The 15133-nt window shown below is 51.4% G+C and overlaps 3 protein-coding genes across 3 annotated transcripts; 2 read left to right on the top strand and 1 right to left on the bottom strand.

Annotated features, from left to right (window-relative positions):
• Nucleotides 1–7504: 7504 nt before the first annotated feature.
• Nucleotides 7505–8391, bottom strand: BO80DRAFT_288322 (uncharacterized protein). The gene is made up of 2 exons (XM_025714974.1): nt 7682–8391; nt 7505–7592 (listed from the first exon to the last, which is right to left on the bottom strand). The coding sequence occupies exon 1, from the start codon at nt 8211–8213 to the stop codon at nt 7761–7763; it is 453 nt and encodes a 150-aa protein (XP_025577934.1). The 5' UTR covers nt 8214–8391; the 3' UTR covers nt 7505–7592; nt 7682–7760.
• A 3125-nt stretch (nt 8392–11516) lies between these two features.
• BO80DRAFT_423043 (uncharacterized protein) lies at nt 11517–12460 on the top strand. The gene has a single exon (XM_025718952.1). The coding sequence runs from the start codon at nt 11764–11766 to the stop codon at nt 12343–12345; it is 582 nt and encodes a 193-aa protein (XP_025577933.1). The 5' UTR covers nt 11517–11763; the 3' UTR covers nt 12346–12460.
• A 239-nt stretch (nt 12461–12699) lies between these two features.
• Nucleotides 12700–14866, top strand: BO80DRAFT_462789 (CocE/NonD family hydrolase). Its single transcript, XM_025722538.1, has 2 exons — nt 12700–14250; nt 14298–14866. Exons 1-2 carry the CDS (start codon nt 13000–13002, stop codon nt 14829–14831), a joined length of 1785 nt encoding a protein of 594 aa, XP_025577932.1. The 5' UTR covers nt 12700–12999; the 3' UTR covers nt 14832–14866.
• The last annotated feature ends 267 nt before the right edge of the window (nt 14867–15133 follow it).

Here is a 15133-nt window from a genome sequence, read left to right as displayed (position 1 = left end):
GGTCGCCAAGGGCCCCGGAGATGTTATTGAGTTCAAACATGGGAACGGCCCGCACGGGAGCCTACTATCGCCTGATAGTGTGTATTTACCGGAGTCTAGTTGAAACCGAGATGGGCAAACTTCAACGAAAGCTTCGGAGATTTTCCCAAAGAGGTCAGGGGGCACTTCGGAAGAACGTGTCTGGGCGCTCGGGGATTGTATCTTCCAACTGCAAGGCGAAGAACGATATGTGTTGTCACTTGCAGATCCGTATCCAGGGTGTTGGGAAGGCAGAAAAGGCACCGAAGGATGAGAGCGACGCAAAGCAATGAGGTGTCAGAAGTGGTGGAGGTTATTGATTGGAAGTGGAAGGGGAGGCAGATCGGTAGTACTCGGTGCCTTGCTTCTTGGAACGATTGAAGAAGAAGAAGAGCTGAGGGCAGAGGCGAGAGGTGCGGAGAAGTATTCCTTTTTGTAGGGTGTCTCCTTGACAGCTTCACCAACACCCGACCCGTATGTGAGGGAAAGAAAGAGGAAATTAGGATTCTGGGGGGTAGAAGAAGAAGAAGATCGGATGGAGGAGGGGGCGTAAAAGCATAGATAAATGTTATATGATTGCTGGCCCTATGAGCGCAGTGTACTACTATTTGGACTCGGAGTGGATTTAGACTGGGCTGGGATTGACCAACTACGGACGAACTAAGAAAACCACACTAAAGTCGAGACTAGTACTGGGGGTTGTGTGCACCGCAGCAGACAGGGGAGTCAGAGCCTAGTGATTAGCGCGGTCCCAAACAGACCGGGGTGGGTGTGGGTGTGGGTGGATGATGCCGATGATGATGGTGATGATGATGGTGGTGGGTGGTGGAGAGAGGGGGGGAATGGATCTCTGTTCACCCAAGGGAAAGGAAAAAAAAAAAAAAAGAAAAAGTTAAAAAAAAACACACCAAAGGAACAGGGGTAGTGGATTGGGTGGAGATGCCCGCGAGCAGGGGCAGGCAGTGAACCGGGCCTAAAACTAGGTGGTATTATTAGCACCTCGATACGCTTGAGTGTACGAAAATAAGTATTACCACTAGCCCTGCATCATACTGCACTGCCAGCCGGATCTTTCAAGGAAGACTTTTTATTTTTCATTTTTGCTTTTGTTTTTGGCTGCTTTTAGCGATCTTCTCGATGTAATTGCTGTAGTATGGTTTTCCTACATCTTTTTTCACTATTTTAGTTATATTTTATTTATTTCCATAGTATAGTTATTCTTTTGGTTGCTTGATCTTTTATTCCTTCTGGGAATTTTCTGCGAACTATTCGACATGTCTTTAGATTTCGGGCCGTACCAACGCTACCGCGAGCCCCCGTGATCAGGCTTCGAGGGCTTCCAGGATGGATCCAGTTTGACAGACCCCCCTTACCAATCCAAACGAGGTCTTCCGGGTCGAACGGTGTCGTGCTATTCATCCGTGTGGTTGTCACTAAACGTGCTTATCTACAATGACAAGTAGGGCACGTTAAAATTCCAATAGTACAGTAAAGTTCGGGGTTTGGTGTTGCTCAATACCCAAGGTATCCCCAAGAATTACCGTAAACAGTAAGAAGGAACCCCAAGCGCGATCCACTCACGGCCGCCCGTCCAAACTTTTGTCAAAGCCTCCACAAACTTTGAGCATTTACAATCGCCCTTCAAATCCGGGTCCTATCAGAATCTTGAATCAGTCCCCTTTTCCGTGCATTCCTTTTCTGTTTGGTCGGATCTGCCTTTATTCGTCCTTGTTCTTACCCATTATCTAATTTCGATTATCCCGCGGACTTCTCTGTTTGCTTCTTCGCATCCTCCTGCATGTAAGGTAACCGAACCGGAGCGACGGTAACCTGGGTATGGAGTACGGGAGGGGGTCAGATCTTACCAATCCTTCACCACTACTAGTACTACCGTACTAGACTGGTATGAAGTATAGGTCGTCTCGAGGCTCATCCATCGTGAGGTGCCCCGAAGCCGAGTATCTAAGCGACCGATCGCAGTAAATTAAATGAATTATGATAGGGGGGCTACTAAGGATCGGATCTGGAGGCCTGGACGCATACGGGGTCGCCGTCCTCCGTGCATTCCTGACATTCGTATCCGCAGGTGTCATCGGCGTGTCCGTAGTGGCACACTGTCAATCCGCGCTCGAAAAACTTGGCATTATCGGTAGCCCATTTGACTATCTACCAAACCTTGTCAGTTACGTAGCAGTTCGAGCGGTTCAGTGTTTGTTTGTTTCCACTCCACATTCCTGCTAACCATGGTCGGCCATTGTTCTTGATAAGATAGTGGCAAATTTCCCCCTCATGCCTGTCTCAACGACGTGACTCGTAGTCACTATCGCAGTCCTTTGGACTGGGCGACTTTAGTGAATTCCGCTTACACTGTAGTAGTGCGCCTACCCAACCTTAGTCGATTCTGAGAAACGATGCCAATGAAACTGGTGACTAAAAAATTGGAGACGTATCAAATGGTTTGACGGTAAGGTAACCTGTCTTACCGTGCCAGGTCGACCTGTCACTCTTTCCCTCATCCGACTCCTCTGGGCGGAACGCTCCTTCGTCCCGTCAATGTGGTTCAAGATCATCCTCAATCCAGGAGGCACGGGAGTCCTTACTAGCAGCGAACTAAGCAACTGGATCTGGGCCGTGGCCGCCAGTTCCGAACACCATCGCTCGCCAACCTCATGGGTCCTGTTGGCGATCTTAGTTCAGCTCCACACCGTCACGACACCCCTTTCAGAAACGTGCATTTTCGAGTGATCGGAACGATTGGTCAACAGCTCTCGACAGGTAAATGAAGCGTCATTGGCTCATGACGCTTCGATCCAATCAGGATCCAGAAATGGTCGCAGACGGGAAGACGATTCTCATTTAGGGCGTCGGGCGTGGACAATCATCGCGCCCAAACTGGATGAACACGGATCGGTACAGACAGAGCCGCACAGTTGCTGTGCAAGACCTATGCAGTACCTCGGGTTTCGTTATAACGTGGGATCTTATGGATTTCAATAGTCCGGTTCTTTGATACGCCAAGCACACTGGACGACGGCCCATCGCACGTTCACCCATCAATGGATGTCTACTCGAAGGATTATGACGTTCCTTGGGGTCGACTCCACAAAGCTATCGCTTGTTTCTCCCATTTTTAAACTATGGCATAGTGCAAATGACATGGAACGCAAGTCAAACATGGCGACAGGAGCAGAATGACATCGAGGGCGCCCGGTTGAGTGGGTCTACTGTGGCTCATGCAAGGCTGAGTCGTGCAGTTACCGACTGACCTTACAGTTCTCATACGTTGTACGAAATACACCCGACCGTACGGAGTAACAAAGAACAAAGAAAGGATAGGCCATTGATTTTCCTCGGTCCGATTGTTCTCGTCAAAGGGAGATTGTTCGAATGACTTAATGTCGCGGCCATAAGCCACTGTTAGCACACCAAGTCTAAAGATCTTCATTCCAGGATGGAAAGACAGTCGCAGGTTTGGCGAAGTATGCATGTGGTCGGGTTGAGAGAATTTGGTATGGATACCTCAACGAACGGCACACATCCGACGCTCTTCTCCGAAGGTCGCAAGACGCTACTAGTAAGGTCGGAGCTGCCGAGCCCGCGGAGCGCCACAGGTTTTGTTGAGCCACATCTTAAGAGCCCATCGTGTGTCATCGGGCGGATCTTACCGCACTTCCATTGGAAGATCCCCGTGCGCTAATGCCGCGATGACCGGAGTGAGGCGCAGCAAACAAGTGAGTCCTCGCTCCTCTTACACCGCTCCCTTGGGTCCCTGTGGCACCGGTGATGTGGCTCTCCCTATGTCATGGTCTTCCACCTGCCGACATGGTCCGAACTGACCGATATTCTCGAGTGGGATTGCTAAGTTTGGCTCCTCGAGATGCGGTGGGTGTCCGTGCGACTGATTGGTCGGTGGGATTTTTCGACAATGATGGTTACACCAGTCACCAAGTCGTCGAATTCTAGAATGCATTCGAAACCATTTCGAGATTACTCCGTACTGCATGGCAACAAATGCTTCTGGTGGGGCATGCTCCTGGTTTCCCTTCGCTCCTTTTTTTCTTCGCCCACCTTCTGGAAACCCAATATTGCGGCTTTGTTTCACTGGAGCGCTGACAGGGATCTAGTTGTTCCAGAAGTCTGTGGCTGCTGTCCTAAAATCTAGGCCCATACGCAGCATGCATCTAGGATCTATAATGTATCTATAGACTAATAGGTAGGGAGTACTAATGTGTGCGGGCTCCAAGAGTGTTGATAATATGAAGCGACCCACAATTATATATCCTAACCATATCCATAACTAACACCACTGATTTCCGAGCCTCAGCAGTACTTTGGGGCATCCACTGAAGATTACCCTGAATTTGGGATGCAAGCTGACAAGGGGGAATACCCAGGCCTTTCTTACCTGGCCTGTCGATACATCAGGTAATACAACACCAGAACCCCAGTCATTTTCCCGCACGTGGCAAACCACGTAGGTATGCTGCGTGTAACCTAATTGATCCAGATGAGATTCCAAAATCTTACCATGCTGACGGTCCCCTAACTCTGAGGACGTTTTCTCGGCAGGGAAGGATAGTCGCCCTCCTTCTCAAGCATTGCTGACACTAACGGCTTATTTCTTCTTCTACCTACCACACAGGTTACGAGGGTAGCCAATGGAAAATGGCGATGTCATCTGAGTTAGGGGCAACAGTCTGGAACCTCGCTCGGTCCATAATGCCACTCAAGGACTATCCCTGATCATCGTAACCTTAGCTGACAGGTAAATCAAAACACCCAAGGATTGACCTGACCGGGATCACTAAGCCCTATTTTGGGCGTGTCCACTGTCCGCTGTCCAGAATGTCAGATTGACGGAGGGAATAATCCCTGCTCCCATGTGTCCGATTGAAAAACCTCGTACGGGAATCTTACCCCTAGGGAGGTGATTGGTGCTCAGCTTGTCGGGGGAGTGATCGACCGGCCAGTAATTGAAAGATGTCCTCCTGGTCACAGTCATTGGGGGTGAACCTGGATTAGCTAAAATTAGGAGCGCACGCTATAGCGTCAAGTAAAGTGTGTGGTGACCCCACGAGCCACACCAATCACGCCGGACAAACAGCCAACATATCTTATCAGTAGGGTACGGCAGGACGCATACAGAATTAGAATGGACGGGCGTCTGTCAGGTACATCACGTCGAAACCCAGAAAACCAGAAAACGCACCTTTCATCCCGGTGCCCCATGATACGAACGGATACGGAGTGACACCTCCATCATGGCGTTCCGACGGGATCGTGTGCCAGGACGCGGTCCCCACTCCCCCCACTTTTTAGAGAAACTGTTTCGCATGTCACTTGGTGGCAGGTGTCAATTTTCCAGGGGCCCCATCGTTGTCGCGACGACCGATGAGATGCCATGGCGGCCAATTTGGCCCCCAAATTCGGCGTTGAGATTAAACACCGTGAATGCAAGGCATTACCTATTCGCCACGGTCACACAAGGCTCCCAGAATATCCTCCTTAGCTCGTCTCGTGGCATGCACTAACCTGGAGCAACTCTGTCGCAGTCCTCAAACAAGCGCCCGACTGTGTAGCGCTAGTGACTAGCAGCTCGAGCAGTGTCCGCATGCACAGGATCTTTTTATGGAAATACATTGTGTTGGGGCTAGCGGCCTAGTTCCATGCACTACGCCGACCTCTGCATGCTGGTGCTCGCATTGCCCACTGACAAGCGCTGGGATGCTGACCCCTGACCCTTCTCGGGTCGCCAGTAGGAGCTCAGGAAAGGCTTCCAGAACGAAGTCTTGCCGCCGATGAAACCAACATGAAACTGATGCGGTGCATCCATAGGACGGCTATTTTGGGGTGTCTAGGATGCTGAACTTTGAAGCCATTGCTACTTGCGTCGACTCGCGTGGACGCCTTCATCGACCAGAAGTAAGCGCTGACCAAGCCGTTGGGACCTACCAACTGAACTAGTTTCTCCGCCATTTGGGTGATGATAAATTTTCTTTGTGGTTTTCTTTATTCATTCATTAATATTCTTCCATTATTTTCGGGCCTGCCCTTTCTTTTTCCTCCTCCGCACCAACGGATTGATAAGCGCTCGGGACTGTCGGTCGGCTATATCAATCAATTTAGATTAAATAAACGAGCCCATTGATACGGGGTATTCCAAATGCCCCCCCTGATCATACGGAGTACCCCGGTATATTAATTGTGAACATCTAGAGCCTGCCACCGGGCCACTACACTATACTCTGAACGAGGGGGGTCCACGTTCCCCTGACGACCGTCCTCCGTAATCCGCCCCTCGTCCCCCTTTCCCTGGACATCAGACGTCCTCGTCTCCAGTCCAAGGAAGCTCGGCGCGCGAACTAGTCGATCTAGTGCCCGGATGGTCTGGAACTACCACCCGGGGGGCCGGGGAAGTAATTAGTGTGGCCCTTGGCATCCTGGACGCCCGACTTTAATGGATCCGTGACTATGGGCATTTAATCAATCGAGATTGCTTGATATATTAACCTGCATTGTTTAGGAATTATGATTGACCGCTAACAGTGTGTTGGGATAAGCGAATCCAGGCTGATTGGCATGACTATATACCGCATTGGGAAGGCAGGAGGAGGAGTCGGCGAGACCAATTTTGCACCGGATCTTACTTGCTGCCGATGGAACTGGACACTTCTTGGATCGTGTCCAGGCTTCCTGAGGATTCGGTCGGGCGCTGGTCAGAGTCCAGACTCCCTTCGAACCCCCACATCACTCTATCCAGCTCTCCAGGGGAAATTCTCGGGTTTTCATCCTGTCCCCTAATCTAAGATGCAGAATGATCACGGCGGAGTACACTGGGACAGAACTCGGTGCCAGACAGCACACAGACGCTTCCTTGGCTGTCACATGGCTTCCCCTGTGCCGATCCTGAAATTACGAACAATAGCAACAGAGGGAACTTGATCACGCCTCAGTCTTGGCTGTGGGCATGGGTAATATGCTGTTCCCTGTCACCCCTACTTGTCAGGTCAAATCTGCATTCTCTGCTACTCCATCTCGGAGTTGGCATTCATCATACAGCATAGATCGCCACTATTGGCGAGCACAAGCATGGGATACTTCCGATCAGCATGTCACTACCCCCGGCTACGTGTCGATATCTGCAGCCAGCTAGGTCAGTAGTGCCGACAGGGGTCAGAATGCCCTTGTATTCGCGGGATCCTCTCGGCGACCTCCTTCGTCAACCATGGCAGAGTCCCCCTCCCTTCAAGTCCTACCGGGATTCATGCACAGACCGGATATTGACCAATAACTCACGACCTGGTGCCCCGCGATGCTAACCAGCTGGGTCGATCGACATGGACAGGCCCGGCCATCATCTGACGTCTAGCTCTTGGTGTTACCCGTCAGAGATGTGGAAACCGAGTCCCTGGCTTTGGAGGTTATGCCGAGACGATGTGTTACTCACTGGGCTCCCTCGCGGCCAACAGAAAGTTTAAACGGAATTGTTTGCTCGATCCGGGCACCATGCTTAGTGAAACTTGCAGACGCAAATCCCGTGGAACCGTGGCCATGCAGATAGTTGCACTTGGAAGCTAATCATCGTCATCCTTCAGCGGAGAAACCTCTTGCTCCAGGTTACACAGAGGAGGGGTCGGAGTGATCTCAGTAGAGGATACTGTACATCATTTGCCTATCTGTGCGTATGTCATCAACTGCCTTCGTCAGGTCCTTCCGAATCCTGCTGGAGGCATGCAGGAGGATCATCCAGGACATGGCAGCCACTCGACGGTTGCACCATCCCCTCGGGGACCGGCGTCGATCACGGTGAATCCACGTTGATGCATGTTACCGTACTGTATGTATGTGGTCGATACCGCAGACTCGCTCAATTTTTGAGCGCCAGACACGGCGTCGGCCAGTCGGCCCTCCGGGCAATAATCAATCTGAATCGAGACTAAACCAGATCCCGAGATACAAGATCTTGGGTCTTTGGCAGACTGATCGAATGCATCAAGCTCTGCGTCCACCCAATAGTCTCGGCCCAGTCGCCAAATTAGGTTCCATACGGCAAAAGGATCGCAGCACTGTGCATCCATCTGGCCGGCCCAGTCCAGGACCGGCTTCCAATCGTAGGGAACCCGACTTGGCTCGGTCGGAAACCTCTTCCGGAAGGAGGAAGACCTGCGAGATCGGCGGAAGAGCAAGCAAATCATGAAAATTCACAGGTTGAGATCTCCAATTGATGCTTCAGCTAGTGCCCCTTCCGGCTCGCAGTTTGGTCCCGCTACTACGGTTGGGACCTGCTGCTGCGATGCCTATTGGGTACTCCACATTCGTTCCGAGACAGCCTATTCCTTTCCCCTCCTGAGTTATGCACTCTCTGGTCGATCGGATACGCATGGAGTTATCCGCCATTCCGTCCAGACTCTAGAAATGGATATCACATGCGTCCGCCGTCCAGTCCATCTGGCTGTCTGCCTCACGGAACACGGCTGCCAGAGGCCCCGAGCAGTTCAGAGTTCGGAACCCCCCGCATCCAGGCGAGCAATGATCGGCAAGCCATTAGGGCTCAACAGACCACCGTATCCACCGCGATGCTGCCGCATGACTCGGGAGCAGTGATTACTATACCGTACCAAGCAGTTGAAACATACAGAGTCCCCGAGGCCGGCGAGCACTGGATCCCGTGCCTGACGCCCGATGGGGTGTGGCTGGGGCCATGACCCGAGCCAAGTGGGCAAATGATCTCCTGTTGCGGCATAGCCCGTGTGGCTAGACGGTGACACCGACCTATGACAGCAGCTGCTCGCCGACCCCGAGATCTTGCGATACAGCGCCAGAGATTTTTAGCGTTGCGCTGAGGCAATGTCATCCGCTGACTGAAAAGACAAACTACTAAGTATCTACACAGTGCTCCGTAGGGAGTCCCGCGATCTGCGGTCCGGGCCCTGACGTCAAGCAATAGTGTCGGCGAGTCCGATGAATAATTTCGCCTGGTGATGCATCTATCATAATGATTGACCTACCACCGTGCGCTGAAAAATTTTTTCCTTGGATCGCCCAGTCCAGACCGTTATGCCCCTTGCGAACGGGCTGTCGACTTCTCACGGAAGCATAACGGATACCAGTAAGCCAAGTGCCAACATTGTCGCATAGGGCGGAAGGATCACCAACCTTTGACATATGATTTATGCGGGGATTTGCCACAGTGGATGCATCACTTTGGATGTTGTTTTGCGGCACCAGCGTTATCGTTTACCACATTGGCCTACCCTAGTTGGATTCTCAGGATCTTGCCATGCAGCTGTCAAAGCCACGAGGTGACCAGAAGAAGGAGGTTTCACAAACGGCAGCAATCAGCAAGACAATGAACCGACGATAGGACAGTTAGATATGACAGCATTGTTTCTGGCTGATGGATTCATACAATACGAGTAGGACAACATGAGTACTACATGGCAGCGATGCTTTTCTACCGAGTCGAAGTCGAGAAAGTAAATCACACCACCACCAACCATAACCCGAGTCAATCAGCCATAGCTATCCCAAAAAAATTAAATAGATAATTAAGTTAGAGTTAACCCAACACGGCATATAAAAATATCCTCACCTCGCTTACCACAACCTTATCCCTACCTAGTTACCAATCCTAACCATACCATAGTATACCCCTACCCAAACTATTTATATTCTACATGGATATAGACATATACCAGTGGCAAAACCAACCTAACCGAACTACAGGGTAGGTAAGTAAGTATGAAAGCGCTATACCCGCGCAAGGCACCCAGCGCCAAGACAAGGCATATGATTCGTGCGTTTCTCCTCACCCACCTCCCCAAGTACGGAGTAAGGCTGGGATGTTTTCATGATAAAAAATGAACCTGCACCTAAGAATAGCCACATCGCTCTTTCCAGAAAGATGGTTGTTTGTTGCCTTTTTGCCTAGTCCTAGTCCTATGCATGTATGTATGTATGTACTATGTCATGTTGTTGGGTTCGAGGAAGGAGAATGATTCAGTGGTGTTTTGTTGTGTTGGAGACTGGATAGGTAGTAGTGTTGGTTGGGTTCCTTTCCTGACTCGTTCGTTTGTTCGTTCGCATTCTTTTCTAAGTGCGGGGAAGTGTTCATGTCTACGGAGAGGGTTGTGAGGGAGGGCTTAGTACTCGGTTCTCTGGATAGTATTATAAGAGTATTGGTGATGGAAGATTCATATTATCATTCATTTCGTGAACCACTTCATATCAAATATATATATATATATATATATATAGATAGATAGATAGAGATAGTATCTAGGTAGAAAAGTGGTCACATCGATGAAAGATGATGATGACGAGCCTAACCAGATGATTATTACTATTATGATACTCTTATAGAGGTATACATCCACCAAATCGAAAACAAGAACCGAATAAAAAAATCCGGGGATATCTACAAGGTACTCCGTATATGGAGTATGGAGTATGGAGTACGGAGTACTCAGAGGGAATATAAACCCTGTCGTTGCGGTTGGGCACTACTAGTATGCAGCCCGCATGAGTGGCGATGGAGTCCCCTATGCAAACCCCGATGAACATAAGTAGTCGCCGGTGCAATGCACTACGGTTTGGAGCCCGGGGTTGCTATCGCTATGTAAATTGTAGATTATTGTTGGGGTTTGTCGCTGGTTATCGCGATCATTATCATCTCCACTAGTTAGGGAGTACTTAGTTGTCTACTATGTTAACTATCTACCCGACTGACTACCTCGGTCTAATAACCCGTCTAGCAAGGTATTAACCATTACCGAGGACTCTGTACTATACTCCATACGGTAAATAAATAAATATCCACCGGCCCGGAACAAACTAACTATGCCCCATACTCCATCCGGCATGTGGATAAGACTGAGGCTGGCTGAATTTCCCTCCGGGGAATGGAGTACGTATCTCCCTCCCGGGTACGGAGCAGGGAAAAAGAAAAGATTTCATATGCAAAGGGACCAGTCAGGAAGCAAGCTAGGGTGTTAGTCACTTGCAGCTAGTTGGTAGTTGATGGGGCTAGGGACGGGACTAGGGGTGGTTAGGTTAGGGCGGTGTTGGTCTTGCTTGGTCTTGGTCTTGGTCTTGGTCTTGGTCGGGTAATCTTTGTTTGGTTCGGAGGGGTCGGAAGGGTATCTACCTCTTCAAGGGGATTAACTCCGTGTCATGGATTCATGTGTCATTAGTGGATGGGGTGAGGAGATCTGGATGGGGAGGAGATTAGGCATTCGGGGTTCTGTAGGTTCTGTAGGGGCGGGCTTTTCGGTTCCAGTTACAGGGAAGTCATCCTGAGGGATTGTACTTTAGTCTGTACATTACGGAATACGGAGTACTGTTTAGTGTTCTGCAGGTTGCCCGGTTTTCGCCACTGGGTTGCTGGTGCAGTGTGGCTGGACTGCAGTGCAGTTTGCAGGTAGTTCGGGTGGTGGTGGTGGTGAGTTGGTCAGGTCTGGATTACGGAGTAGTGTCTGGCGATGATGGCGATGTTATGCAGGCATAGCAGGTCATGTGAATTCTACCCTACTGTGTGTATAGTGTGTACAAGCATCAAGACATCAAGTATAGCAGCAACTCTAATTATCCATACAAAGGAATAACCTCATCTCCCGGGCCTCAACCATGGATCACAATATGATTATACCCCCAATCGGGCAACAATAAAGAAAACCAGCCCAATAAAAGAACCCACCTCAGCAATTTCCATCCAAACCAGCAGCAAAAATCCAGCAATGTCATGAAATGTCCAAGTCGCAACACACCACCCCCTGCCTCATCTCCCTAACCCTCACCACTCTCTTCCTCATCACCATCGTCATTCTCCTCCGCACACCCCCGGATATCCTCCCCCACATCCTTCCCCCCATCTGTCCCTCCCAGACCCATACCCCGGATTCAGCCCAACAAACCCACGGCCGAATCTTCACCGAACGCCCCGACCTCGAACGCATCACCAACGACGACTCCGACGCCAAATCATGGGAATCCATCCTCCTCCCACCCAGTGGCGGAGGCATCCGCTCACACACCATCCCCGACAGCATCAACCCCAATGATGTTCCAGACGGAAAGGTCCTCGGCTGGGGCATCTCCATGTTCCATCAACTACACTGCCTGATCGCGCTCCGGGCGCTGATATTCCCCGAAACGACGGAGAATAAAATCAATTCAACGAGTGGGGCGCATACGGACGATATGGTCCATGATCGGGGTCATTGGGCGCATTGCTTTGATTATATTGCTCAGGTGGGTGGCTTTGATACCTTGGGTTGTGGGAGTGAGACTGATTATATCATGGTAGGGGATTATTTGTGCTGCGGATGATACCATCGAACGGCCTCGGAAAGCGCTCGATCGACATGGTCGGACGATCTTTGATATTGATGGGGTGGGCGCGACGCATCAGTGTCGGGATGCGAGAGTGTTGTGGGAGACGTCGATGAGGTCGTTGGACAAGCCGGTCAGCATGGATGGCTGGAAGGATGGGATGGGGTTGAGGGCGTTTTTGGGAGAGATGTTGGTGAAGGAGAGGATGGAGGTGCCGGAGTTGTATACTCTGGGGATGGAGGAGGTGGATTGAGTTCTGCCTGGATGAACGTAACGTAAAGTCATTGATAGGCAGCTGCATTCCCCACTACCATTTCATCTAGAGCGAATAGATTCCCACTTTCTTTCCCACCTCACTTCCACTTCCACTTCCCGAGGCATAGATATCCATGTCTTCGTGGATAGCGATGCTCGCCGACGTCAGTCCACGGCTCGTTGTAAGACCATCCACTGCAACTCGACCGTCCGAGACTACATGAGGCATCCCACTTCACTCTCCGCATCAACATTCATACAACTGGTCTGCTGCTTCCGATGTGGGGGAATCGTCAGTGGGGATGCGGGGATCCCCACCATACAACCATCCGATACTCTATATAATGAGCCAGAACACCAGACAATTCCTCGCTCAGAGACCTGCTGTCTATCATCATGACGACTACCGAAGAGAAAATCCGTGCTGCCTTCGCCGATCTTGAGTGGCATCCCCTCACTCCACCCGGGGAGCATCCTGTCTTCACCTACCACGGCTTCCATCCCGGAAAGAAGACCGTCCTCTCGCAAGGCCATGTGCGATTCCCTGGCCTCCGAGCCTTCAATACGGATGTGCTCCTTGAACAGGACGTGGCCATCCCCCTCCGTGATGGCATCAAGATCTACACCGACATCTTCCGTCCTGTTGACTCTGACACGACCCCCGTCCCAGCTATCATCCCCTGGAGTCCCTACGGCAAGACCGGCACCGGCCCGCAGAGCTACGACAGTATGGCGCCCTTCCGGGCCGGGCTCGAGAAGAGCCGGACTTCAGGCTATGAGAAGTTCGAAGCCCCCGATCCGGCCGAATGGGTCCCTCGCGGCTACGCCATCATCAACGTCGATGCCCGCGGTGCCGGCAACTCCGAAGGCAACATCCATTTCTGGGGCCAGCAAGAAGCTGAAGACATCTATGACACGATCGACTGGCTATCCAAGCAGCCCTGGTGCAACGGCTCCGTCGGAATGGCGGGCAACTCGTGGCTCTCCATCGCGCAGGTCAACTTTGCGTCCCGTCTCCACCATCCTGCCCTCAAGGCCCTCGCTCCTTGGGAGGGACTTACCGATTTGTATCGTGACTTGGTTATGCGGGGCGGCCGAAAGCACAATGAGGCGTTTCACAAGCTGATCCTGAAGGGGTTTGCGGGCCATGGAGCCGCAGAGAACATGCCGGCCATGGCCAACAAACGACCCTTCTACGACGATTACTGGGAGAGCAAGCGCATCCACATCGAACGCATCGGTGACATTCCCCTCTACCTCCTCGCATCATACTCTTCCATGCTGCACACGCACGGCTCCTTTGAGACCTTCCGCACCGCCCAAAGCACCCGCAAATGGCTCCGCGTGCACCCCTATCAAGAATGGTACGATCTCTACCGTCCGGAGATGGTCGACGACCTTGCTCGCTACTTCGACCGCTACCTCAAGAACATCCCCAACGACTGGGAGAGTACGCCCCCGGTTCGACTCTCCCTCCTCGGCTTCGAAGGCAGCCCAGCGCAGACCATCCTCGAACGCCCCGAGCAAACCTTCCCTTTGACTCGGCAGGTCCTAAAGAAATTCTACCTCAACGCAGCCACCAAATCACTCCAACCAGACCTCCCTCCAACAGCATCCTCCACCACCCACAAAGCCCACGCCAGCTCAGTATGCCCCCCCTCTCCTCCAATCCCTCAAGTCTAACCCAACCACAGGACTTCACCCTCTACTTCCCCACCCCAACCACCCTAACCGGCTACCCCCACATCCGGATCTACATCTCCACCCCCAACCACAACGACCTAGACATCGCCGTCCAAATCCGCAAGATCTCCTCCTCCGGAGTCCCCCTCGAACACCTCAACTACCCCTGCCCCGTCCCCATATCATCTGTCCCCAACGTCAACACCGTCAAAACCCTAGGCCCCCAAGGCTTCCTGCGCGCCTCACACGCCGTCACCCGCGATGAGACCCTCTCCACAGATACGGAGGTGGTCTATCGCCATGACCGGGCGGAGATGATCCCCGCGGGGAAGATCATCCCGTTGGATATTACTCTCTGGCCGATGGGAATGGTGTTTGCGGCCGGGGAGGGGATTATGGTACGCGTGTCGGGAAGGGATATGTGTTATCCGGAGGTGGAGGGGATGGATATGAGTGGGGAAGGGAGTGAAGGGGAGGGGGAGCAAGAACATGAGGTTCATACTGGTGGAGAGGTGGGGTCGTACTTGGTATTGCCGTTCGTATGAGTAGGTCAAGTTGTATATGTTGATCAAGTAAGAAGGATAGGGGGGGGGGAGGGGATATACGAAGCTGATATTCGTACTAGTACATCCAACGAACTTGAAACGATACTTAACAGATATTACTATCTACAGGATCTCTTTCTTCTAAACACCACAAACATACGAACATACCATAACCGTATCATCTCTCTCCTCCCAACCAACCAACCGAACGAAATACCATCCCATCGTTTATCCTTTGCTGTTAATCTACCTTTACCTGACCCATATCCTACCCTTACAACAACTATGTAGCATCAACAACA

This window comes from Aspergillus ibericus, assembly GCF_003184845.1.
Source record: "Aspergillus ibericus CBS 121593 unplaced genomic scaffold BO80scaffold_9, whole genome shotgun sequence".
Classification (NCBI taxonomy): Eukaryota; Fungi; Ascomycota; class Eurotiomycetes; order Eurotiales; family Aspergillaceae; genus Aspergillus; species Aspergillus ibericus.
This window is presented reverse-complemented; position numbering and strand designations above follow the sequence as displayed.